Source organism: Eublepharis macularius, chromosome 8 (assembly GCF_028583425.1).
Source record: "Eublepharis macularius isolate TG4126 chromosome 8, MPM_Emac_v1.0, whole genome shotgun sequence".
Lineage (NCBI taxonomy): Eukaryota > Metazoa > Chordata > Lepidosauria > Squamata > Eublepharidae > Eublepharis > Eublepharis macularius.
Genome location: NC_072797.1, coordinates 56293713 through 56319259, shown reverse-complemented (window position 1 = coordinate 56319259; position 25547 = coordinate 56293713). Strand labels below are relative to the sequence as shown.

The 25547-nt window shown below is 39.8% G+C and overlaps 1 protein-coding gene across 1 annotated transcript in view; it reads right to left on the bottom strand.

Annotated features, from left to right (window-relative positions):
* The window catches only part of LNPEP (leucyl and cystinyl aminopeptidase), a 65080-nt gene that overhangs the window by 12337 nt on the left and 27196 nt on the right, over window positions 1–25547 (bottom strand). The window contains exons 2-14 of the mRNA XM_054987533.1: window positions 24575–25409; window positions 21957–22095; window positions 19281–19412; window positions 18355–18475; window positions 17297–17451; window positions 16065–16178; window positions 13436–13567; window positions 10298–10429; window positions 5608–5768; window positions 3894–3982; window positions 1612–1795; window positions 1055–1211; window positions 90–274 (exon numbers count right to left, since the gene is read on the bottom strand). Of these exons, the coding sequence (XP_054843508.1) occupies window positions 90–274; window positions 1055–1211; window positions 1612–1795; window positions 3894–3982; window positions 5608–5768; window positions 10298–10429; window positions 13436–13567; window positions 16065–16178; window positions 17297–17451; window positions 18355–18475; window positions 19281–19412; window positions 21957–22095; window positions 24575–25409 (2536 nt within the window). The remainder of the gene's footprint in view (window positions 1–89; window positions 275–1054; window positions 1212–1611; window positions 1796–3893; window positions 3983–5607; window positions 5769–10297; window positions 10430–13435; window positions 13568–16064; window positions 16179–17296; window positions 17452–18354; window positions 18476–19280; window positions 19413–21956; window positions 22096–24574; window positions 25410–25547) is intronic.

Sequence of the window (25547 nt, the reverse complement as noted above, 5' to 3'; positions counted from 1 at the left end):
ATATTAAACTAGAGAAGCAACAGGTAAATATTTTCTTGAAACCATAGTAAAGTGGATACTTGATTAAAAAAGAAACACTTATGTTTCACCTTGTGGTGCCTCTGGAGTTCATCCACTTGTTGAACAGCATAGTGGCAGTGTTGCTGCAATTTCCCAAGTTATGAGAGCAGGCAAAGGTTAGCAGACTTGACTGCAGTTCTTGTTCTGAGAGGCTTCCACTGTTTGTCCATGTTTGTTTCTTAATCTTGTCTCGAAGCATGTTTTCCACCTTTTTCTAGGAAATCACAAAAGAAAAATGCCACTGAACGATAGCAGAAACCCTGTTACAACTCCAAGGATGCCATTTGTAAACCTCACAGCGCTCCAAAATACACACTTCTATCCAGGACTTTCTAATCTTCTACCACTCACATCTACAATGCACATGGCTGCATGCAATCCTTCCCTCCAATTCCCAGTACTCCAGAGGAATGGGCTAACCCACTGTCACGTTCACTCTGAAATTCAATTGGTACCAATAGGATCATAAACTGAATGAGGATTTGAAAAGTCCGTTGGCTGAAATGCTAATTCAAACACCTGTGGCTGATTTCTGAAGTCATACAAAATTATTGGGACAAGCATTCAGATATGCTAAAACCAATCCCACTTTTCAAGGACAGCTCCCCTCCCCGCTCCAAGAAGACTACACTAGTTTTGTTATGCACTTGAACAGTGTTGATTTCCTGAAGATTTCTCAATATCAAATTTTAATACAGCGAATGTGTTCTAAAAGCTAGCAATCTTTTCTGGCCTAGCTCCCTCTATGAACCCAAAGTATGAGAGATACAGTTGCCAGCAGGTGCCCTTTATATCTATTGAGAAACTGCAACACACTTCTAAGCGGCAAAATTTGTTCACTAAGTTAGATATCTTTATACATACAACTTTTCTTCTTATGAAATTAGAGCTGATTCCATCATAAGATAGTGAAATCCAGGATGTGTCTTACTATACAGTAGTAACTCTTTAAACTTTTGCAGAGTTAGTATTTGCCTACTGTCGAAGGACTTACCACTATTTTGGCAGCAAGTGTTTGCAATCCCCTTTTTTCAACTAGGTTATAGATATGATTCACTTGATGCAACGCTTCCGTGATCGGAGCAGTGCAGTTTTCTTTCACTAGGTACTCGATCAGCTCAAAGGCCTTATCCAGTGATACCAGTCCCAACCTAAAAGGACATGAAAACAAACAAACTGGGTCAAGCATTCTGATTAATCCGCAGTCCTAAATACCACTGAGATGCCTTTAACTATGCAGCAACTTTGCATTCACATCCTAATCAGGCAGTTCAGTGTAAAAAATGTAAATCTGCTAGTCCAAATCCTCCTGGAAGCAAACTGCTTGATCAAGAGAAAGAGAGAGAGAGAGAGAGAGAAATAAAGAGAGAGCTTTCCTTTTAAAAGAAATTATGAAGGAACAGATATGGGGACAAAATAGCCTGAGAGCCTGTTTTTAAAATCATGGCAATTGTCTTTAGTATGATCATCACTTCTCTTCTACCCATATACTCAGAGCTATGTTCTACAAGACAAGGGAACAGCTATAGTAATAACTGTGGTTTAAATTACCCTGCTAGATTGAAAATGTTATTGATCAGATTGGCTCGGTCGCTGGATGTCAGAGCAGTGGGATCTTCCTTCAGTAGCTGAATCAAAATCTTCCAACCAGCATCATCATACTGAACAATATAGTAATCATTCGCTTCTACGTTGAACTTGACCCAGCCCACTTTATCTGTAAGTGTAATAACATCTATGGAGAAAGATAAACCAAAAAAGCATCAGTTTGCTTCAATCTTCCAATATTCATGCAAGCTTTTAAATGTTCATAAAGTGCACAAACTCTTCACCAGTATCACGCAAGAAGCCATCCGTCTTCCTAATTTTTTAAAAGATCTGGGGCAGTTACAGGATCTCACTTGGATGTAACTATCAATCATAGCTAACCAAATAAATCAACATCTCAGGGTATTGACCCATGCATAACCAGAAGCTATCTTGTACAGATGAGTGGCTTTTCTGCATGATATTCCCAGTTCCCAAAGTGGCAATTCATCTACACAAACTACTCCGCCTGCTCCTTCACCTACCATCATCTGAATAAGCCACAGTGCAGAGAACGGTGACCTGCACCTATGTTTATGTGTAAACTGACAGAGGTTAGACTGTGCCAGTGAGCTCATCCAATTCAAAAAATTAATACTGTGATGATATTCTGTGTGATTAAGCATCACAGAAAAGACCTCTGAACATAGGAATATTTCTCAACCTAGGGAAAGAACAGGAAAGAAACTCCATTTTATTTATTTGCCAAATGGGCCAGAAGGAAACCAAATGTAGGAAGTTCAGCATATTTGATGGTACTATTAATGTGCTGAATCCAATCTTGCATTTCACTTTACAGTACATAAAATGAAAAACATCCCATCCTAGTATGAAACTTTTCAAAGTTAATACCACTACCAAAATACATTTCATGGTTAGCTTAACCACCAGCAATACATTTGATGCAATTATCAAATCCCACCCTTATTGCATGCTTTCCCTAGATCTATTTGGGGTAGCATTGTTTAAGTCTTCTCTCCTTAAAATTGGTCTACTGTTTTTCATTAGCATATTTAACATCTCAGCTATGCAGCAGCCTAAATTTTGGCAGTAACATATGTATATTTTAATGCACAGGGCAGTTTTCAATTATAAAAACGTATCTGTCCTGAATGAATTACTTGCATCTCCATAAGCTGGTACTATTGCCCCATTCTTTCATATTTGGAAGAGCCAAGTTACAGAAAGCTCTGTTACAAACTATTTTCATGTCTACCGTGAAGTAGTGCTGGTATGTCCAAGGACATACCTCCAGGCAAACAGAAGGATTATGTAGACTACACATCAAAAGGAAGCCATGGAACTATTCATCTCAAAAAGATGAACAGCTCATTAAACAATCATGAATCATAGCAGTCCCTTTCACGCTTAACGTATTTCCAACGAAACAGCATCCATTGATTCAGTTTACACAGACTAGTTGTACTTTCAGATCACAAGCTGGCAAAAACTACCTATGCTGAAGAAATTGGAAGTGATCCCAAATATAAAATATAAAAAGTTGTACTACTAGAAACTAAGATTTCCTTTCCAGCCTCTACTACCATGTCAAGCACTTAGAAACATACAGACAGTGGAAAAATTCAATTTTCTTGCTCTAGAATATTAAAATTTACATACTCATTCACAGGAATGAGCCAAGCAGTAATTCATACTATTGGGCCAATAGGAAAATACCACACAAATCAAGAGCATCTGGAACCCAGAACAGGACACTAGCAACATTGTATCCAACTTAAAAGACCAATTATTTGACATTTTGTTTTTAAACTAAAGGATCAGGATGATTTTCAGGCCACAGGTATTTTACTTAATTTTTTTAAGTCCTGGGAGAATGACAAGTATATAATTTAAATACATAAATAAAAATAATTTGAATTAAAATACTGATTTCCCACCTTTATCTATGCACCACAGTGTGGCCCAAAGCAGCTAAAATGGGGGACCCCCCCCCCCCCGGTCCCAGCAGAAAAAAATTGGAAATTTTAAGGTATAGCTGAAGCCAAAGCCTTCTAGGAAATATTTTCTCTTATAGAATGAGGCCATAAAAAATGTGTAATGTATTGGCATAGGGTGCAGCAACTCATCCCCATGCCAACTTAGCCTCAGTCACCAAATACCTGCAAGAATGCTGTGGACACTTTCAGAAGACTAGATGACAAATAAAAGGCAGCCACGGGAAATAATTCAGCTGTGTTTGCTGACTGGACAAATAGTAAACTCAAGAGAAATTCACCACAACATACCTGACTTGTTGGCCAGTAAATGTGCATGAGAAGAGAAGAAAGAGCTGCCATTGCTGGTCTTGTAGGAAAGTGGAATATGCCATAGATAACTAAAGAAAGAAATATGGTCATTTACTGTTGGACTGTAAAATCTACAAGATAGTGCGCAATGGCATTCAGTTTACCAGATTATGAAGTTAGCTCTATAACGCTAAGATAAACTGTGTTGTTACCCTGTGGCTAGCAATACAAGGCGTGATAAGCCCAAGAATGCCAAATCCTAGTAACATGATGGTACAGACTGTACAATTGGCCTTCACTCACAAGAAATGGCCACAAAAGGTGTGGTAATAAGAGGCAAGGCAGTGGTGTGTACACAAAGTAGATTGCTACCAGTGTTTTGTATGTTTTGAAGCAACACATTACAGAGGAAAGTTGTTTAGTTTATTTTAAAGTGTTATTACTAGTACTCAACTTCCAAGGTCAAAACCAATGTATTAAACACACAATACTGCAATACTTTTCAGCAGCTTGGGTTTTAAATATATTTTTGCAAGGAAAAAAAGTTCCCTTTTAATGCAATATTTCACCACTCGTAGATTAGCTTCTTTTACTGTAATTGTAATCTCCTCTCTGCATAAAAACAGTCACCTCAGCAGGAGACACTATACACATAGAAGTAGACTTCTACATACACATCCCAAACTGTACACACATGTGCAGCAATGTGCTATGCATAAAGTTTTCTACTCTTCTAATCTAACAGCAGGCAGGGCTGCATGGTTAGAGCCCACTTTGCAAAGTTAAAAACCCAGTGATTGGCTCTCTGGGAGGGAGAAGCAAATTCAGTCAGTGCTGCTACTCTTTTCCTTCAAAACAGGCAATAAGTAGGATTTTAGCTTTTAAAAAGTGTTCTGCATGCACTCTGTTGAGCTGGGCTTGTAGCTGGGCTTTTGCTTCTGTCTACTTATACTATGAATAGGTTCACAGCACCAGCAAAGCAGAGAGATTTCTTCTCTGCAGAACAGATCTCCAATTTCCCATATTAAATCTAGAGGAGAAAAAGAATCATGAACTACGTGCATTTTTTCTTGCAGTTTTGAAAATACAAAGTGGCATTTAATCCTTGATATTTTAATGAGATAAATGGGAAGTTTTTGTACCATAACCTGCTTGTGCCACCATAACTAACCCTGGAGGTAGGTGAAAAACATTCATCTAGAACTAGAGTAAGATGGCAACATAAAATAATCTTGGCATAATACACAGTGACATATTTTTAAAAATTCTCCAGGACTATGCAAACAGGGAAAGGATATTAGCAACCATTACTATACGGAGGATGGAAATTCATCACCATATCCCACAATACATTTGCCTGATCAGCTTAAAGCCCAATCTTCTCTCTATGCTGTCACTACCTCTGTAGCCTTTCTATTTTTAACAAGATCTATGAAAAAGTCAGGAAAAAAGGCAGCTACAGTCCTTCAATCACTCTTCCTCCTCCGAGCCACCTATCAGGTTTTCTTCACATCCAGTTGTTCTCTCCCACTTTCCTGGGCAAATGCTTTTGACTATGCATTTCAACACACATAATAAATACTTGGTATTTAATGTTGTATCTCAATCCCATTTATTACTATCTGCTCCTAGGCGAAAGCCTTGGATTATTTCCTCCTAAGCTAAAGTGTACTCAAAAGACAGAGCTGAAAGAAAAAAAGGAAAAGAAATAAACCTTGAGTGTATGGTCTCATTTTTTGATTCTACATTCCGCACAAATCTCTCCTGCCGCAGAAAAATCTGATTTCCTTTTGTTGTAACTGTCACTAAAGGAAATCCCTTCTGCACAGTCCATGTTTTCATAAGCTTTTTAACATCCACTTTTCCACTTGTGACCTATGGGAGAAAAATCATTCAGAAAATATATTAAGGAACCTCATCAAACACTTCTACCCTCCTAATTTCATTAAAGAACACGGTAGAACCAAAGATTCAGGTTTAAGCCTTTACACAGAATTACTCCATTGCCAACTTTGACAAGTTATTTGAGAACACAAAATTTTCATGCATATTAAAACTCCAACAGAGAGTTGAGGTCAACCTATCTGATTTTCCATACTACAATAAAAGTTTGGTTATCCTGCATTCATGGGAACAGGGCTTGCCGGTTAATCAAATGTGCCAAATACTCAAGTTCATTGCTGTGCACTAACCAAACCTCACCCTATTGGAAATGCCATGACAACCACCTCCATGCCTGGCAGGAATTTACCTTAGGCACAGAGCTGCCCTACAGAGCAGTCAGGAAAATTCACAAACTGTACAGGAGCCCTTTGACAGCCGGAGGAGGGGGGGGGGTAGAGGCATGTAAGGATGAAATCAGTCGGCAGCGCTGGCTATCAGAACCCAGCAACAGCCAGAGGCATCATCAATATGGCTGGATGGAAGGGTGAGAGTGGAATGTGTGCCCACCCAAAGTCACAGAGGTCTCTGAGTGTGCTGGACTTTCAGGGTGAAGTACAGAATCCCACCACACCACATATGAAGTAGCTGTATTTTCATCAGGTTTTTTAAAATGTAGGTTTTGAAAGTAAGAAGTGGTACCAGTAAAATATATATGTGGGAGAAGAAACTCCTCCCCCCTAATCAAACTTGCATACAGGAGAAAAATGCTACACAACAAAGCGAGGTGACATTTATTTTAAATACATATATATTGTACACTCTGTAACAAGGGAACTCAAAGTGGTGTACAAACTAAAAACTATAAATTAAGATCAGTCAAAACCAGTTGCAAACCAAACTAGAATCAAATACCCAAGAGATTTACATCAGCCCAAAACAAAAAGTTCTGACTGACACCATTTCAGTTCAACAGAGGAAGACTGTAATTAAAAATGTTCATTTTTTAAAAGTTATTATAATCAGCTGGATCCTATGGAACTGCAAATGGAAAAAGCCTGCGGAAGAAGCTTCCTTACCTTCCTCTGGAGCCCCCTGTATGTTTTGAAAATCCCTGGCTGAAGATTAGGGAACCCTTCTTAACAAAATGCACCATGACTCGGGAGGAGGAATTGCCCTGAGGTGAGGGAAGGGCAAAATCACTGCTAATCACTTTGTCTGCGGCTGTGTTGAATTTTGTTTTGTTAGGTCAGAAACCTATGCTGAAACTACTTATTTTGATTTTATTTTGGTCTTCAGTAGCGTTAGCTGTCCCAGATTCGTGTCATTTGTAAATATGAAAAAGGATTCCCTCCGCATTTCTGTCCAAGTCACTGATAAAATCATGCAAGTACCAAGGAGGGAGCAGAAGCATGAATCTTACTCCTATTCTGCAGTCACTCCAATGGCTACCTATCAGTTACCATGCTCAGTTCAAGGTACTGGGGCTATCACATACAATGATCTTCATGGCCTTGGTCCAGCATACCTACAGGACTGCCTCTCTCCCTATTTTCCTCCACAGCAGCTTTGTTCATCTGAACAGGATCTATTGCAGGTGCCACTCTGCAAATGGGCAAAATCAACAACTGCCTGTACATGCATGATCTCTGTTGTGCCACCCACCTTATGGAGTGGCCTGCCTTATGAGTGCAGAAAGGCTCCCACTCTCCTGGCTTTCCACAAACACTGCAAAATTGAATTATTTAGGAGGGCTTTTTACTCAGATAGGAGGGCTGTACTCTAAGGAGGTGGTCTCAAAGAGATGCTTCACTAAAGAGATAGGGACCACTGTGTACTTACCTGTTGCTTTAAGTGTGTGCTACTATGTATTCGCTGTTGCTTTAAGTATGATCCCACTGGGTAGTTCTATGTTGTTTAATGTCAGTCTTAAAATTGCTTATGCTCTATTTCATCATTTCTTCAACCCTGTATTGGATTTTCACTGATGTGATGTCTTTGCAAATTTGCATTTATATACCCAATGGCATTGTTTATTGAAATGTCATTGACACTAACTGTACTAATCTCACACTATGTAATTCATCTTGAGTCTCAGTGTGAAAGGTGAACTGTAAATGGCATAAATAAAATAAAAACCAGCATTTCCCCTATAAATAGTCCTTCTGCTAGAGGAAGAGCTACATAAATTGAAGGGAGGTTCCAAACATGGTTAGGTGGAACATATACTGGGGACATCCTGATCAATGACTGCAGAAGACCTTGAGATTTAGAGGTTGCTTCAAGCTCTGTGCACTGTTTGTTCCACGGTTCAGGAGCCTATTTACTTTACAACAAAAGGTAACCAAGAAACTAATCTATGAGAGACTACTCTTCATTAAAATAAACAGAAGTCTTATGACTTGTTAAATACTAACAACATTTTAAGGAGTAATAAAAATTGTCACGGGACTCTTTATTTTTGCTGCAACTGACCAACATGACTATCCCTATGGAATTAACATCTTCATGAGATATGAACCTTCTACTTGTTCATTGTACACTAGCACGCTGAAAGTTTAAATCATCAAAGAGCTGATACAGGCAAAGAGGAAAGAGGCAATCTGCGGGAAGAACTGCTGGGATTAACCCATCTGTTCTTCCTCCATCTTCTCCTCCGAGTGGAGAAAAAATGATTGTGCAGGCACCTGCCTGGTGTTGTGACATAACAGTTAAGTCAGTCTGCAGCTCTCCAAACTTCATTACAAAAATGAGCTAAGCTCTGCCATTCAATAAATCTGTTTCAGCATGAAAGGAGGAACTTGAATGCCAGTCTGATTTTGAACTAAGAAAGTTTTCAGCTTCTATCAAGTCTCAGCCCTATTCGTTTAAATTTAGAATTAGTAGATAAAGGTAGTCAGTCCCCTTTGCAAGCACCGAGTCATTACTGGCCCATGGGGGGATGTTGCATCATGACGTTTTCTTGGCAGACTTTTGTTACGGGGTGGTTTGCCATTGCCTTCCCCAGTCATCTACACTTTACCCCCAGGAAACTGGGTACTCATTTTACCGACCTCGGAAGGCTAGAAGGCTGAGTCAACCTTGAGCCGGCTACCTGAACCCAGCTTCCGCCAAGATCGAACTCAGGTCGTGAGCAGAGCTTGGGCTGCAGTATTGCAGTTTACCACTCTGCGCCACGGGGCTCTTTTAGAATTCGTATAAAAGGGTTATGAAGAAATGTGAAACTTGAAAAACAAGGACTTCAAGCCATTATCTTAGAAAACATATTCAAGGATGGCTTCTTTCCAGTTCACTCAAACATATTACATAAGCCTGGGATGGTCAACATATGACACATTTCAAAAAGTGGCCATGTGGAGTGCAGCAGGAGGGCCCATAGGCCTGGTCTGTAACATGATGCTTCTTCATTTCCACTACAGACTCTTCCACTTTACGACTCTGGCAGGAATGAATGAATACCCACCTACACCCCAGGCCAAATTCTGCAACAGCAGTGAGGGGAGGAGAAGTTACATGTTACAATCAGTTGCAATGCTGCCTGAAGCTCCTCATCACTGCTGATTCGAAGATGCTTGAAAACCCCTGTGCGCTCTCTCATATGCTACGACATGTTGCACCCAGACTGAGCCAAAACTTGCAGTACAGTCACTGGATCACATTGGCAACTACTTGGCACTTCATGAGCTAGGAGAGTGGATCATCTGTAAACCCATTCAGCCCATGATTAAGAGAGACAACCACACAATGGGTGGACAAGACAAATAAATCTGGTATATTTTTACAAGAGTTGAGGGCCATTCTGGAAACTCCAATAAAGAAGAGGGATATACATCCAATCAGTAGCATGGGACCAGGGTACTTGAAGGCCTGCCTTTTCCAACACGAACACACCCTTTTTTTTTTTTTAGATCTTCATCTGCTACACATTCCCCACCCCTCTCTATTTAGCAGAGAGGCAAACAGAGACGGAGCCTTCTCGGTTCCAATGTTTCTTTCATCAAATACCAAGGCCAAAGTCATTCAGTTTTGGCACATCACCTTTTTTCTCAGGCCCATTTTTTAAAAAAATTTTGTGAACCCATTCTTAAATCAATTGGTGGTTATTCTGGGTTGCATTCACTTTGTTTTCCTTAATGTTTTGTGCAGTTTTGTAAGTTGCCTAGGACATTTTTTAAAAGAAACGTGGGCTATAAACTTTTTAATCAATGCAGACATATTATTTGAAGTGAGAGAAAAGGTAGATGGAGGCAATACAGTATCTTTTCTAATCAGGGAAAAATTAAGTTTTAGAATCTGAACATTTTTTTTAAATATGATAGTACTCTAATTGTGTGATGTATATTATTAAGTCCTATTTTTTATTATTATGCACTTAAATGTTGGCTGAAATGTTTCAGAACATTATTATGCTGATAGAGACATCAGATTTTACTCAAAGCACAACTGCATAAGACAACTGGCTGCTTAAATAGTAAAACTCATCAACCTTTCCCTAGTCCCTCCCCTCTGTCCAAGACACTTACCTTTGTCATGCTGTCCCACAGATCATCACTACGGGTGGAATTATAGCTGTGATCATACAAATAGCCCTGAATGCCAACTCTGAAGATATCCTTACTGAGATAGTTCTTCAACATCAACAAGAGAGAAGCTCCCTGTATTGAGAAAAATGTGTTAGACATATACAGATACACAGCCACATATGCATGCAAGCTGCCATCTTGACCGAGAGTACTGGTTCAAGAAGATACTTTTGTGAGCAAAAGATTTAGCTCAGCAGGAGACTGCTTCTTTTAGTCTCTAAGGAACGCAATATTTGTTTTGATTATTGAATAGCGGAGAGAAGAGAATATTTACTTTTGAAAAAAGATACAGATGTTTGATTTAATTCTGATCTAACTAAAGATTAATGTAAACCTATTAGAAAGTATAATCTCTACAGATTTCAGGAAAAAGGGTTCAGAATGAAGCCTGAAATTATTGTACTCTGACATTTTACCAACAAAAAGACGGTTTCAGCCCTGGAAATTTTGGTGAACCGATTTTCAGATATATGCCCTATGTTCTCCTTCAAGATTTGTTAAATAATTATGATAGCAGGAGAGAAGGGGGGAAGGTCCAAAGGTAGCATGTGAAATACTGCCTCTCTATATCAACTATTTGTAAAGATATTTGTTAAAATTCTGAAAAGATAGAGCTAAGCATACCCAATATCGAAAGAAACTAGCCAGGTAACAGCTAGGGTATAAAATTGTATCCTGAACACAACCAAGGCCTACTTTCTTCTAGACATGTGGGGAAAATGCGTGACTTCATGATGCTCTCTTTATCCTGACACCAAAGACTGACAGCAACTGAAGTTTTTATGCATGGCACCCATTGCATTTACTTATCTGAAAGGAGATGCATACAAATGCAGCTTGCATAGGGAAGATGCTTTAAACTATGCTCTGTTTCAACAAACCTCTAAATTCAAGATGCACCTTGGGTACTGGGTGTACTTCCCAACCATTTTCTCAAGATACTAGCAAGGAAGGGTGCTGTAATAGGTCAATAACATCCAATTTGTTAATTACTGTATATGGGGATGTCTTGCTGTGCAGCCTCCAATACATTGCTATTTTGTGTTCACTGGTGCTTTCAGTGGGCTGGTTCTGAAGATCATGAGCATCTAGAGATTGCTGAAAAGGACATAAATAATGCACCCCTATTTTATGATCCCTCCTCATCAGCAGCTCTGGCCATGCTAGCAGATGCAAGGGTAAAAGCTGCTTTACGTTCTTCCTCTAATTGGAACAAGATGTGGTCTGGCCACAAATGATTGGGACTGATTGGAACTAGCAAAGGAGAAAATATCAGATCACATCTGCACATCTATGAGTGAATTTAAACCATTAGTAAATATACATAAAGTCAAGATCTATTCACATATCAGTTTCTTCTCTCTGTGTTTACAAATATTCAAGGGTGGATAGAAATCACTACCTTTATTTATAATTCTACTTCTGGGGAAGTACAATGCTTTTCCTCACACTGAAAGCAAACATCCAAATTGCCACAACTGTATCCAAAATAAATAAATGGTCCCTTCTTTAAAATCAAGAAGGGATGGTTGCTGTATTTAAAATAGAAAATAAAAATTTAAAATCAAAAGGTTTTTTTCCCATAAAGAGTAATAATTATGAGAAAGAGTAAAAAGTCCAGTAGCCCCTTTGAGACTAACCAACAACTTTATTGAGATATACGTTTTCGAGAATCACAGCTTTCTTGGTCAGATGCCGAGAGCTGTGATTCTTGAAAGCTTATGCCTCAAAGTCTTAAAGGGGCTACTGGACTTTTTACTATTTTGCAACTATTTTGCAAGACTAACACGGCTAACTCCTCTGGAATTATGAGAAGAAAAACCAAGTGACTGAAGTCCTATTTAATCAAATCTCTGTGTATAATACAGACCAGGGGTTCTCATCCTGGGGCTGGGGACCCCAGGGGCCTGCAGAGTTATTCCAAGGGGTCTGTGAATCTGTTTGTGCACTAAGTACTATCATTTTGACCGTTTTGGCATTATGTATCTTCTCAATCAATAGATACTAATGTAGTACAACTACCATGTGGGGAATCTGCAAAACCCTGAAGTATATGTAACATTTATCAATTATTAATCATAGTTAAAGGATCATAGTCAAGAATGTTTGCATATGTCCTCTCTTCTATTTTCAGCATTAACATGATTTAGCATTAGTAGTTAATATTAATATTAACTATGGCTGGTTTCAAAGTTGGGTTTACAGCAATGAAGTTACTGTCAACCTTGGTCCAGGCCTACTATTTTGGTGCAAGCATACTATATCATTGCTAATACTAAAATGGGAGGGAGCAAGAATTCATGCATAGTGGTTAAGTGATTGGGTTGCAAATCAGCACTCTGCTAGTTCAAACCCTACTACTGCCATGAACTCAGGAGGTGGCCTTAGGTAAACCACTCCTCTCAACCTCTGCTCCCCAGTGAGGATAATAACAACACTGACTTTGTTCACCACTATGAGGCACTAATCTGTCTAGAAAAGTGGTATATAAGTGTAGTTATTATTACTATTATTAGGTGGACAAAAGGAGAAAGAATAGGGCAGAGGATGCAAGACCATGGAGAACTGATCATTTGACCATGGTTCAGAGTTCATCTCCTGCTCAATGTTTGCCTTACACTTTTTTAAATATTCCTGGCTGTTTTTATGCTGTTTTGTGAGAATGAGAGAAGACAGCATGCTCAAACAGGTTTCTGGAGAGGCCGCATGTAAATTTAAAAACAAATCTGCACTGAGTTATGAATAGACTAATGATTATATTTAACTAACAATATGCATAGGAACAAAACTTTTTCCTTAAAATGTTTTTGAAGAGTGGAGAAGCATTTCTAAACAAAATGTTTTTTTAAAAATGAGGGCTTTTCATTTTATATAATGTGCTCACAATGGTACAAACATTTTCCATTAAATTGGGCTTTCACCAACTCTCACTCAATCTACCCCCAAATACTTTTTGCCTCTTTTAGCTCTGGACCTGCTGTTACTGCCCATGCTATGACCATGATTTGAAACATTTGTGTAAACTTTGTAAATGCATTTAATTTTATCAAAAACACATTTCCCAGACATTGAAATTACCTTGCCATAGGAGACTACATCAAACATTTCTTCAATCTCTTCTTCAGACTGCACAGCAAGAGAGATGGGGTGAGAAGCATTCAGGGAATCTTCCGCCATGGCCTTAAATCGCAGATTTAGAAAATCATCATTCTGAAGAAAGGAAAGAAAGGAGTTTAAATTGACGTAACCAGTTATTAGTACAGGGAATCTGATCCCTTACTATGTACTATGCCATAATGCAGTTATGGTGAAGTAACTTTCACACAGTCTCTTCTAATTCAATGGGCTTTGGGGGATTTTAAGCCTATGTCTTTCCAGTACTGTGCATCATGGATGTGATAGTATCTAAGAGAGACAGGGCATTTCTGAAGCTAGAAATGCCGGTGTCTTTGTTGACATCTCAACAAATGCAGTGTCTCACTGTTACTATGGTAACATTTTCATACATTTAGAACAAGAATTACAGTGGTCAATAAGAATCAACTCTATCCAGATTAGCAGCAAAGTCTGTAAGTGCAGAGAAACTTCCAAGAAGTCTGTTCGAACCCTCCATCCCCAATCCACAGCCTACAGGTACAGGCAATCCAGGTTACAGGTACAGGCAATCCAGGTAACAAAACGGCCAAGCAACTCATTCTTCCTCACATTTGATTTTTCTTTCATTCCTCTGCTTTGCACCACATTCTTAGCATACACAGGAAGAAGGACTAAAGCAAAGATTTTAGAATAGGTTATCTTGTTAAGGCACTTTAGAATTTTCTGAAATTAGCACAATGCTATTTATTTTACAGCAGTTACGAGAAAGAGAAACTGCACGCAGTTTCTACCCAAATTCACTTTCTCATGATGATTGGCAAAGCCTGTTTTGCATTCATCTATCCCCACTCCCTTAACTACAACATCCAACATGCAAAATACTTAGAGAGACTGTAGTTTAGACCTTTGTGAGAAGCAGCTTGTAAAGGAAAGGAAAAGAAAACAATATGAAGTTTTGTATTTAAGTTTGGGACTCATATGAACGGAAATCACCCACTCTCACTGTTGGCCAGTTTGGATAAATCAGTTCAAAGACAGAGTGGAGGGAAGAAACCTATTATGGGGCTTATGTGTGTAAAGTGTTGTTAAGTCATAGCCAATGTATCATGACCTCCTGCTGGGGTTTTCAAGGCAAGATACTAACAGAGGTGGCCTGCCATTCCCTGTAGCTGTACACCAACTCTAGTCTTCCTTGGTGGTCTTTCATATAAGTACTAACCAGTGCTGATCATATACTTAGCTTCCAAGATCTGACGAGATTAAGCTAGAATGGGCCATCCACATCAGGGCATTACAGGGCTTATATTATAGTTATTTTATATATAAACTTTCCAGAGCCTCTCCTTACTCAGGTCACATGTGCTCCATTTTCTTCTGCCCAAAGAATTCACACTCTACACAAACCTGAACTTTGCTTTCCAGGATATGATAAACAGACTGAACACATTAAACAAAGATCCTACGAAAGTTAGAAAAAAATTACCAGCAATAAAGAGTTAAATAAATAGCATGATAGCCACAGCCTATTTGAATATTTTAAACTCTTGTACTTTAACTATAGTATACTGTCTTTTACTCTCTACAACTTACTAAACACAATAGGCTTCAAATCTGAAGGTGCAGCTTATGATTCTAGCCCAATCTGAATATTTATAAGCTTTATTCCGTGAGTACATCAGAACCCTTTCTTTCATCTTAAGACCTCTCTCTCCTCCAAGCAGAAGGTTGACAACTGCAGCATGGTATACACCTAAACTGCTACACAGGCTATTAAACCCTGTTTCTGAATGTACCTTCCGGGGCAGAATGCTGTGCCACACTATACAAGATCAGACTCAAGAGGTCACATGTTACAAAACTGCCTTTTCTGTATGGGAAAAAATAACACAACTTCCAAACTTGATTAATGCCAAGGCTTCTCTATCCTCCGCCCCCTCCCTTGTTTTAATTTAATAAAGCAATCTGGCACCACCAAGTGGCGAAATTTTATTTCTTCAAGTCAACAGCCTAAGTGCAAAGGTTCTAAACAAAAGAGTAAGCAGGCCAACATCCTGCTCAAGAGGCACACACGGGCAAATAGTAGACAAAGTATGAGCTGCTTCCTGGTCCCTCCCTCCCATGTACCTGCATGCATGCTTCCCTTTGTTATAGTGCAGCACAGAAGAGGTGATGGATCCCCATCACATCCACAGACATTTGCTTCTTCTACAAGCATCACAGCATCAATTTTCCCTTTTAATGCATTCATTTTGTTGTCTACTTCTCCTGTTTACAGAGGTCATAGCAGCTACTGTTGCAGCTCAAGAATCTCTGTTCTGATTGCTTTAAATACTAATCTAAATTCCGACAGTGCTTTATTTCTTACTGAGCTTTCAGAACAAGTAGCTCCAGGAAGTTAAATATGAATATAAGAATTCAAACTCTTAAAAGTACCAACCAGCATCATAATGGCCATTTATTTATACTGCAAGCACTTCAGGAGGGGACACAGAAGTTTCTTCTTTACAAGCAAGCTTTTAGAAAATACTGCTCTAGTTGCTAAGTCTAAAGACAAATAGGTACCAAACCCAATTATTATTCCTTCTATGCCCACCCAATTGTATCTACTTACAGTAAATAAATCTGGGAAAATTTCATTCATGGCAAAGAATTCCATAAAAGTGGCAAATCCTTCATTCAGCCACAAGTCATTCCACCATTCCATAGTTACAAGATTGCCAAACCACTACAAATAGAAAAAAGAATAAAGTATTCTTATTATTAAATATAAAGCCATAGGATGCAAGTAATAAAGACTCCATAAAGCACTATTTTAGTGGTTCATATGTAGAATAGGAAACAAAGGGTTCTTAACAATAAAAATAATTAGTCATTGTAATAAGAAACAGAGCAGATTGTATGATGCAAGATAACCATCTGCATTGCCCTGACTTCTGAGACAACATACAACACAGAACAGAAACATTTCAAACATGAAATCCAACAGGAAGCTGCTGAATTGGAATTCATATGTAAATTTGATTACGTTTACACTAACAGAGGACTTTAAATAATTAGGCCTAATAATTTATATGGTTTCTTCTTGTTTTAATCCTTTCCATTAAGGCACACAGACTTCTTTTAGAGTTTAATCTTTATTGAAATAAACTCTAATCATTTAATTAAGCAAGATGCTAAAATATAAAAGATTATTAAAATGAAACCAATAATTGATGAAGAAATGAATGCAATAAAGTTTCACAGTGCAATCCTAAGCGAAGTTACTCCAGTCTCTGCTTAACATTGCACTGTAACGCCTCTCAATTAAATATTGATTTTAAATCAGACCATAATCAGCCTAGTGAGAAATGCATTGGATTTTCAAAAAATAGACACATATTTCTCACATTGATCTCTTTTGTGATTGGCATCTTTTATACTTATTGACATGTACTATCTATAAAGACATCTCTAGGATCTTTCACATGTGACGATAATATAAAAATATAATTGGTCTTAGCTGATTCTTCAGATCTTCAATTATGTAGCATTATACCTAAGCCAACTGTGATGCTATGGTACAGGTGCCTGATAAGCTTCATAAATCTTGACAAAAAGTTAGTGAGCAGGTTATGATTGGCCTATTTTAGCAATTAAAGAGTCATTTATCTACCACTGTCTACTACTTTTAATTGGTTGTCAAAAGACAAAAAGGAACATTTGCATTATTATATGAGAGCCAGTTTGGTGTAGTGTTAAGAGTCGCAGGACTCTAATCTGGAGAACTAGCATAATACAATAGTACAGTAATTAAAACAAAAAACCCCAAAACCCTGTAAAAAGAAGGGCCAGTGTACTTCATACCTGGTGTGCCAACTCATGGGCAATCACTGCTGTTATTTTTTTCTTATCCATTGCAGAAGAGGTTTTATTATCATGAAGGAGCACTGTTTCTCGAAAAGTGATCAAGCCCCAGTTTTCCATAGCCCCAGCCTGAAAATCAGGAATAGCTACCAAATCTGAAAAGAAGAAGTGTTCTTTAAATGAGCCAGCAGCATGAAAATGTCAATTCTCAGTCTTTACTAAGTTAGTAAACACCTCAGGCAAACACATACACCAAAATGTTCGCACAGTAAGCATGTTTGCATCCAACTATTAATCATATAGCACTCAAGAAAAATTTAATGGCCATTTTTCAATAATGTTAAAAGAAAAAGCTGGAGCTGCAAGCTCAAAATACTAATGAACATTCACAGAACCAGAAGAGTTAGCTGTGTTAGACTGTAGTTGCAAAATAGAAAAAAGTCCAGTAGCACTTTTAAGACTAACCAACTTTATTGAGGCGTAAGCTTTCAAGAACCACTGCTCGCTTCATCAGATGCATGGAGGGTATGCAGAAACCGGCCAGAGATATATAGGTGGTGAGGGGAGGGGGGGAGAGGGTGCACGGAGTGAGGGGCCATGTAGATGCAAATCAGTTGCAAGATGACAGGTCCCTGCTCCAAGGAGCTTACAATCTCAAATTTTACATAGGAAGTAAAAGTGGAGAATCAGGGAAAGAATATTTATTCAGTCACATGACTCGATTTTAGGACATGTTTGAAAGCATGACATCTTGCAAAGGAATGTTATTGGTAATAACTGGGCCACTTTGCATATTGCCTGCATCACTGTATCACAAGACTTTGTGTAAAAGGTTTCCAAATATGAAAATGTATTCTAGTTTTTTTTAGAAAAACAGCAAAAAGCTCTACACACCACACTCCATATAACACACTCAAAAATATAATTCAACAGGATTTGTTCTGATCATAACAGCAAGGCCAGTGAGAGATGCAAGGAATGCATAAAACCTATCCCTCAAAGGTTTACATGTAATGGATTTGTGCAATACATGAAATAATAGACGAATGTAGTCTCACCTAATTTTGGAAGGGGGTATTTTATATCAAAATACTCCTGATAAAATTCAAGCAGCTTCACTGAGGTGTCCAAGGCATATTCAGCCTGGTCTAACTTTTGTGGCACAGCATAAACAGACACCTGTTTACAAGAAAGACAGACAAGAATGTGTAACAAAAAGAGTTCCAAGAGTACTTGCAACTTGTGTCCTTGTTTTAAAGGAGGCAGCTACTCTTAAAGTGATAGATTTCATTTGTGAAAGTATATAAGATAACTGATTTCACATTTCTCAGTCAACAAGACTGTTTCTGTCTCTTATAGTCACTTACTTAAGTAGTACAATGACTTTTTTTAAGTGTCATGACATTTCTAAAGATTGTTCTGATGACAAAAGAGCAGCTTCCCTCATACAAGCACAGATTTATTCACAGTTCAGAACAGTGGCAGCTGACTAGCTCTAAGTGCTGCTGCTGACCTGCCAGACAGATGAAAAGAGTAGTAGTAGATCAGCAAAGACTGCCTATCTAGCCAAAGTAGGCAGGGAGAAAATGTGAGAAGTTGCTCACAAACGCACACCATTTATACTTGGCCAGCAAACAATGAAATTATATATAGTTCATGCCAGCAGAATCACACCAAGAAAGCACCCACCCTTCCTTTTGCTATGTCTTTCGTAAATATCTCTTCCACCCAGCAAATTGGCAAATATAGTGACTCAACAGATGCAGCTAGACTTGGGGATTCCTTCATAATAATTTGGCTTGGCAAAACAGATTATACAGATATGTTTGTCTCAGGCACAATTTTAGCAGCCAGGAAATCACAACTTTTCTGTTACCAGAAGTGAACACAATTTACTCTATAGCAAGTGCATTGTGACACTTCTTCAGCCAACTACTAGAAAGAAAAGAGTTCATGTATGTGCCACAAGTGAAAGAAAACTTACCAGAGTCCCATTTGTTTCCTTGCTGGTATTTGCCAAGTCTCCAACAACGACAGCCACTAGGTAAGTGCTCATTTTCAGGCTTATGGAAAACTCATCCTGAACTATTCCATCTGTCACAGGAGTGGTTTTTTTCTGAAATCAGGATAGCAGAGTTTATCAAAAAGCACTACAATAAATCAAGCAGGTAGCAAGATAACCTGGGTCACTTACACAACAGCTGTTCTGTCCTTGTTTGGATGCTACTGGGAAGAGGTTTTTTTCTTGCTTTCCTACAACACTGTGACACTTCCCTGCATGTCCTGGATTTCTACTGTCTTTCCTCTGACCTTTCCCAAGCTTGCTTTGTTTTGTTTTGGGATGGATCATACCAAGGCTGGGGTGGCACCCATGTGGATGGGAAAGTCTGGGTCTTCCTGGTCCCACCCACACAAGGCACCATGTTCCCTGCCACACTCCCCCTAAGCAGCCATTTTTCACTCTTCCACCAGAGGGCTTTTATTTTAATTGGCAACTGAATATCACTGTTAACATTACTATGTGCCTATCAAGTTCTCAGAATATCCAGCTTGCAGTTTTTTTTTAAAAAAAGCTAAGTCTCTAACCCTTTCCCAACAAAAGAACTATAGGCTTACCTTTTTCAAAAAAATAGTAACGCTTAGAATTCAGAGAACCTGACCAACATATTGTTAGAAGCACTATAATGATATTTTACTGTCTTAAAAGGGGGGGGCAGTGATAAAAGAGAGCTGCTGGCATGGACCTAGGTCACAGAAAATACAGGGGCCTGCCACACAGAAACCCACTGCCACTGTGCTCTATGGGCAGCTACAGCACAACAGGGAACTATACAAGTCTGTCCTTGTGTGGGAAATGCCCTGTCCTATTTTAATTGAACATTAACTACATCAACTGTGTCATTAGTACACATAGAGCAAAAATACATAGAGTAAAATTTAAGGTGTTGACATTTCCCAACCCAAGCTTGAAAATATCTTGCAAACAGCATGCCTGACAGCTTGGCATACCGACCAGAACTAGGGAGGACCAAGTTTAAAGACCTGCTCATCCATGAAGCTGACTGGGGTCCTTGGGCCAGTCACTTTCTCTCTCATTTTAGCCTACGGACAAACAGTGCAATCCTAACCAGAGTGACTCTTCTTAGGACTGCACTGAAAACTGTAGTGAGGATAAAACAGAGGCAAGGAGCCCTACATTTGCCTCCCTGCGTGTCTTGGAGGAACAGTGTATAATAGATGGTATTATTCATATATACCTCTGTCACAAGATCATACAAAGAGTAAGATACATGGGAGTCCTGTTGCCATATCTGACAACCAGAAACTTTAGATGGCTTATATCATTTAGTATTTTACTGGACAGCACAGATGTGGATGCAAAATGCAATACCAGACACTGTGGATGAACAGGAGAGGGTTCTTGCCTTGATAACCTTTCTGAGTTTCCTACAGGTTTTTGAGGGAAACAAAGTGTGAATTATATGGACTTTTGGTCTTAAATTAGTAAGTTTTTATCATGGTTTTAAGTTCTGTGGCTTCCAGAATATTACTAGATACTACCCAGAAGTTCTCAATGTCAGGGCTTGCAGCGGCCACCGCTGAGCGGGGCACCGGGCAGTTTGCTCCTGACGTCAAAGGGGTGCCAGAGATGCTGCAGGACCCTGCTCTGTGAAAGGAGGGGTGGTATACATCACCCAGACTCCCTCTCAATCCACTTGCTGGTCTGTTCAACCTGCGCCACTCACCCTCTTTGATCTCTGCCATCTCCTCCTCCATCCACTCTCCTCCTTGCCTTTGTTCTCGCTCCACTCCATTACTCCTACTCAAACCCACCACCCCAGTGCTCTTCCGAGCCATCCTTTATAGGGCTTTCTCTCCCCGCCCCAACCTTCTTGCAGGCTCCACCTGCCAGGCCACACCCCTCCTTGGCCTCCCAGCATTGTTCTGGGCTGCCTCAAGCTGTTGCAGCTGGTTTGGCGTCATAGGTCAGCAACAGCTGTGTCTCGTTGGCTGGCTGCCAGGCCTCTCTGGCTGAGCTGGTTGCTGAAGGCAGGCCCAGCTGTGGCCCCTTGGCTGGCTGCCCAGCTTTTCCAGCAGAGTGCCTCCAGCAGATCCACCTGGAGGGGCTTTACTCTTGGCATCTCCTGAGCCAGGTTACTGTCTTCTAGCTGAGGTGTAGGCTGGGGCGTGGCTCTGAGCTGTTGTGGCTGCTTCTCCTCCTTGGCTAGTAAGGGCTCTGTCTGGGCAGCTGCTGGGTCCCTATTCCCCCTGCCTTTACCCTCTCCCTCTGCTCTGCTTAGCCCCCTATCCTCCCCCTGGAGGGTGGGACTAGCTGGCCTCTCTCTGACCCTCCCTGACCCTTCTGAGGCTTTGGACCTTTGACCCTTTCCCCTGGTGTAGGCAGGTTCTGGCCCTGGTTGCTGGCTGGGGCGGCAGGACAGTTGTCTCCTGGCTGCCTCCCATTGCTTCCTCCTGGCGAGGCCGGGGGCTGTGCCTCAGACCCCGGACACTCAATTTAAAAAATGAAAGCAAAGAGTCCACATGATATGAAACTGCACTATGGCTTTTCCATAGCAAAAAAACCCATAGGAACACACATGGCCACCCCCCCCCCCACCCCACAATACACAGAAGGATGAGAGCAGCAGCGTAAGCTTACCTTTGGCATATTGGACAGAGCAGAATGTTGTTCTTCCCTCTTGACTTTGACTTGAAAAGTGGCTTTGAATGCTGGTTCATCAAAACAAGGGAAAACTGCTCTTGCTGCCAGAGGCTCAAACTGAGTTGCTGCAAGCCACCTGAACAAAAACAGAAGTAATCATATTACTGTATTTAGAAATAACAGAAATCTCCCAACATGTTCAAAGCAAAGAAAAAATGTAAAGAAAAACATAGGCTTTCTGTTTCATATTTGGTCAAGAAAGGGAATTGCTAGGTTGTCAGATTCTTACAAGGTTTGTCAATTAGAACTTAACATAAACAAAAGAACCAAGGAAGCAAATGACACTACTTGCTAGATGCTGAAATTAATGTTTATCACTATGAAATTGAAATTCTCAGTATTAGGCAGATAACCTGGAACTGGTCAAGATATTTGATTCTGCCATACAGTTACTTCTATTGTCATGGTGCTTAAAATGCTTTTCCAGACTACTACGACTGCACCTTATTTAAGAGACTCCTTCTCCCCATTGCATCTTTAGATTCCTTGCTCTGCTCTGCTCTACTGCATATTATGTATATAAAAATTTAGGGGGAAGAGTTGTTTGGCAGTGGCCGAGTAATTCCAGACTGCATTTGAGAGAACAGAAGCCACTCTACCATTCCACTTCCCCCCTCTCATTCTCAAGAAGTCATTCCTTGAACTATCCTCCTCTCAATACTACCTGATTTCTTTTCTACCCTCTGTATCTAAACTCCTAGAACGTGTTGCTTACTCTGCTCCCTTAAATACAATTAATCATGTTCCTGTTCAATTTAAGTTACACTCTAGGGTTCCATGGCTTAGTTTGCTAGTTTACGTGATTGATTTACTATTTCTAAAGAGGGAAGCTTTTCCTCTTTCATTCTCTCCAGGAAATCTGTATTTATCTCTCTCTATTCTCTTCACACATTGTCTAGGAAAACTTTTTTTTAAGGCCTGTGATTTCATCATGGCCACATGCACAGTCCTCTGGGAGTGCACCTTAAGGAGAAGGCCGGCTGCAAAACGTAACCGGCAGAAAAATGGTGTCCAGAAACAAGGGAACCCACCAGATGTGGCCATCTCTCCCCGCCCCCGGCACTGGAAGGTGGAGAAGGGGGGAGAAGAAGAGCCAATAAGAGGGAACTGGGGTCTCTTCATTCTTTCCAGGAGCTCCAGAGGAGTCACTGTGTTTTTCAGCACACAAAGTCCTAATATCAAAACAAAGAGTGGCAAGAACAACATTTTCTGGAACTCTATTTACTTATTTTCTGCACAGAGTTGTGCTAACATTCCCTGATGCCACAGAACCGCTAAGGCTCAGCTAACTGTCCAACACCAAGGGAGTACCCACCCCATGTCCGCCTTTCTGTACAACCAATAAGCAGCTGGTTCCTGGGAAAACTAACAAGTCTAATATCTTTCAATACAACTTCTATGCCAATGACACAAAGCTCTCTCTCTCTCTCCATCCAAACCCACTCCTCTAAGTACTCATCTGATGTTTCCACTTGGTGGTCTCATATGGTGAAAGAATAGGTAAATTGGGCAAAGGCATCAACAGGAACTGGAAAAAAAATACAATGTCTAGGAAGGACAGTATGAGATTAATGAGGTCATACCATCTGTGACTCTCCTGAGCACCATTCCCCAATGTGTCATCCCTCACATTCTAGGAAACTGGACAAGGACATTGCCCAGTAGGGCTTATGGTTAGCAGGTGGTTCCCAGCTTAAAACAGCCACTATGGAACAGGCTGGAGGATAGGTAAGTTGAGAAACTTGTCACTGATTTCCTCCTTCCACTGTAGATGCCTACAGGTTCACTGTTCTTCACAAACAAAGTTTCAGAGAATTGTGGTGATTGCAGCAGGATGGCAATCAGTAGAAATCTCCTAAAAAAAACTTAAGGGTGCTTAAGTTTCCTTACTTGTATGGCTGAATACAGGCGGCACCTCTTCAGATCATTTAACTATTTTTGGTACTATATCATGACTGTGAACTCAACAAAAGTATCATCTGAAACTAAAAAGAGGTCTGCCCCTCAGTCAATTATTCCTTTATCTGTTACACTGACTACAAGATACTACCTACACAAACGTACATTTGGAATACCATATTCTGTTTTCTATTTTCTGTCAAGAGCAGTACACTGGTGAATTAACACACTGAAGTTTACCTAGCCATTATGTTCATAAATTCAGTCTTGCAGCCAGCGAATACATTCCTATGCCACAATGGTGGCAATAAGTCAGTAATATTTCTTTCGCTCATAAACAGAATGATGCTTGGTAATAACTGGACTGCAGGACAAAATAAAGTTTTTTAAAGTGTTGATTCTAATAAAAGAAGAATGTCATCTCATATGGGAATTTCCCAATATTAAATTAAATTATGAAAATAAGTAACTTGTTTTCATTTGGGTTGTGTGTCAGTCACTCTCTTCTGAAGAAACAGATATTTTGGCACACACCTTCAGGGGATAAATGTTGAGTGAGTGAATATTCAACTATGCTTTCAGCTCATTCCGAAAACACAAATATATTTGATCACGTGTCAGATGATCATGATAAACAAACAAGTTTGCAAGTTTACCTCTCTGCTGAACTGTTGTAGGCAATTTTGTAAAAGCCATAATAAGTGTCAGATAAATTAGAGTGATATTCCATGTTTAAAGTATAACTGTGTCCAACAAGGAGAGCCTCTGGGGCCAAAATTGCAATCTGGTCATTCACTGGATATTCGAGAATCTCCACTGGTTTTGGCTGGCTTGACCCCACAGGAGTAAGAGTTGCCTTAGTAATACTTAGTCTTGAGCTGTGAAGTATGATATGCCAAGTAACTTGGAGGACTTTCACAGTAATCTGAACAGAACCTGAAAACATCAGACTGGTTAGGTTTGGCTGCAACACAATATCATAATGTACTGGCACAACATCACTTGGAAGCCTTATATTTGCCCATGGAAAGACCTGTCCATTGGTTGCGTGAGGATATATTACTTCTTGTGTCTGTTTTTTCTTTTGACAGCCTTCTTTGGTAAAGGTACATTTAGGAAGAAGATAAATTGCCATTATTACAGAAACAGCAATCACAAGAATAACAGCACAGATCACTGTGGTCCTTGCAGATGGTGCAGAGCAAGATCCACTTGAACTCTGCCTGTAGCCTGTGGTGCTACTGCGCAGGCCTGTACTTCTATTCATAAATGACATTCCCAGAAGTCTAGCTGATGACTCATAATCCTCTTCATCTTCATCTATTTCATGTTCTGCAAGACCACGTACTAGAAGCCGAGAACTCCTTGGTTCATACTCCACTTCATCAGGCTCCAATGGATGCAAGGAAGGTTCTTTAGCTAAGTCAACCACATCAGGTTCTTCCTCAAACAGGCTGTTTTCAATCATATTCCTAGGTAACTGAATTCGATCTAAAAAAAAAAAGTCAAAAGACATACATCAAATGGCAAGTCATTAGACTGGGTTTCTTTCTCCCCCTACATTGTTGATGTACCAAGGGTTGAGTATCCCATTATAACACTTGGGTGGGCAGTGCCCTGGAAATGCAT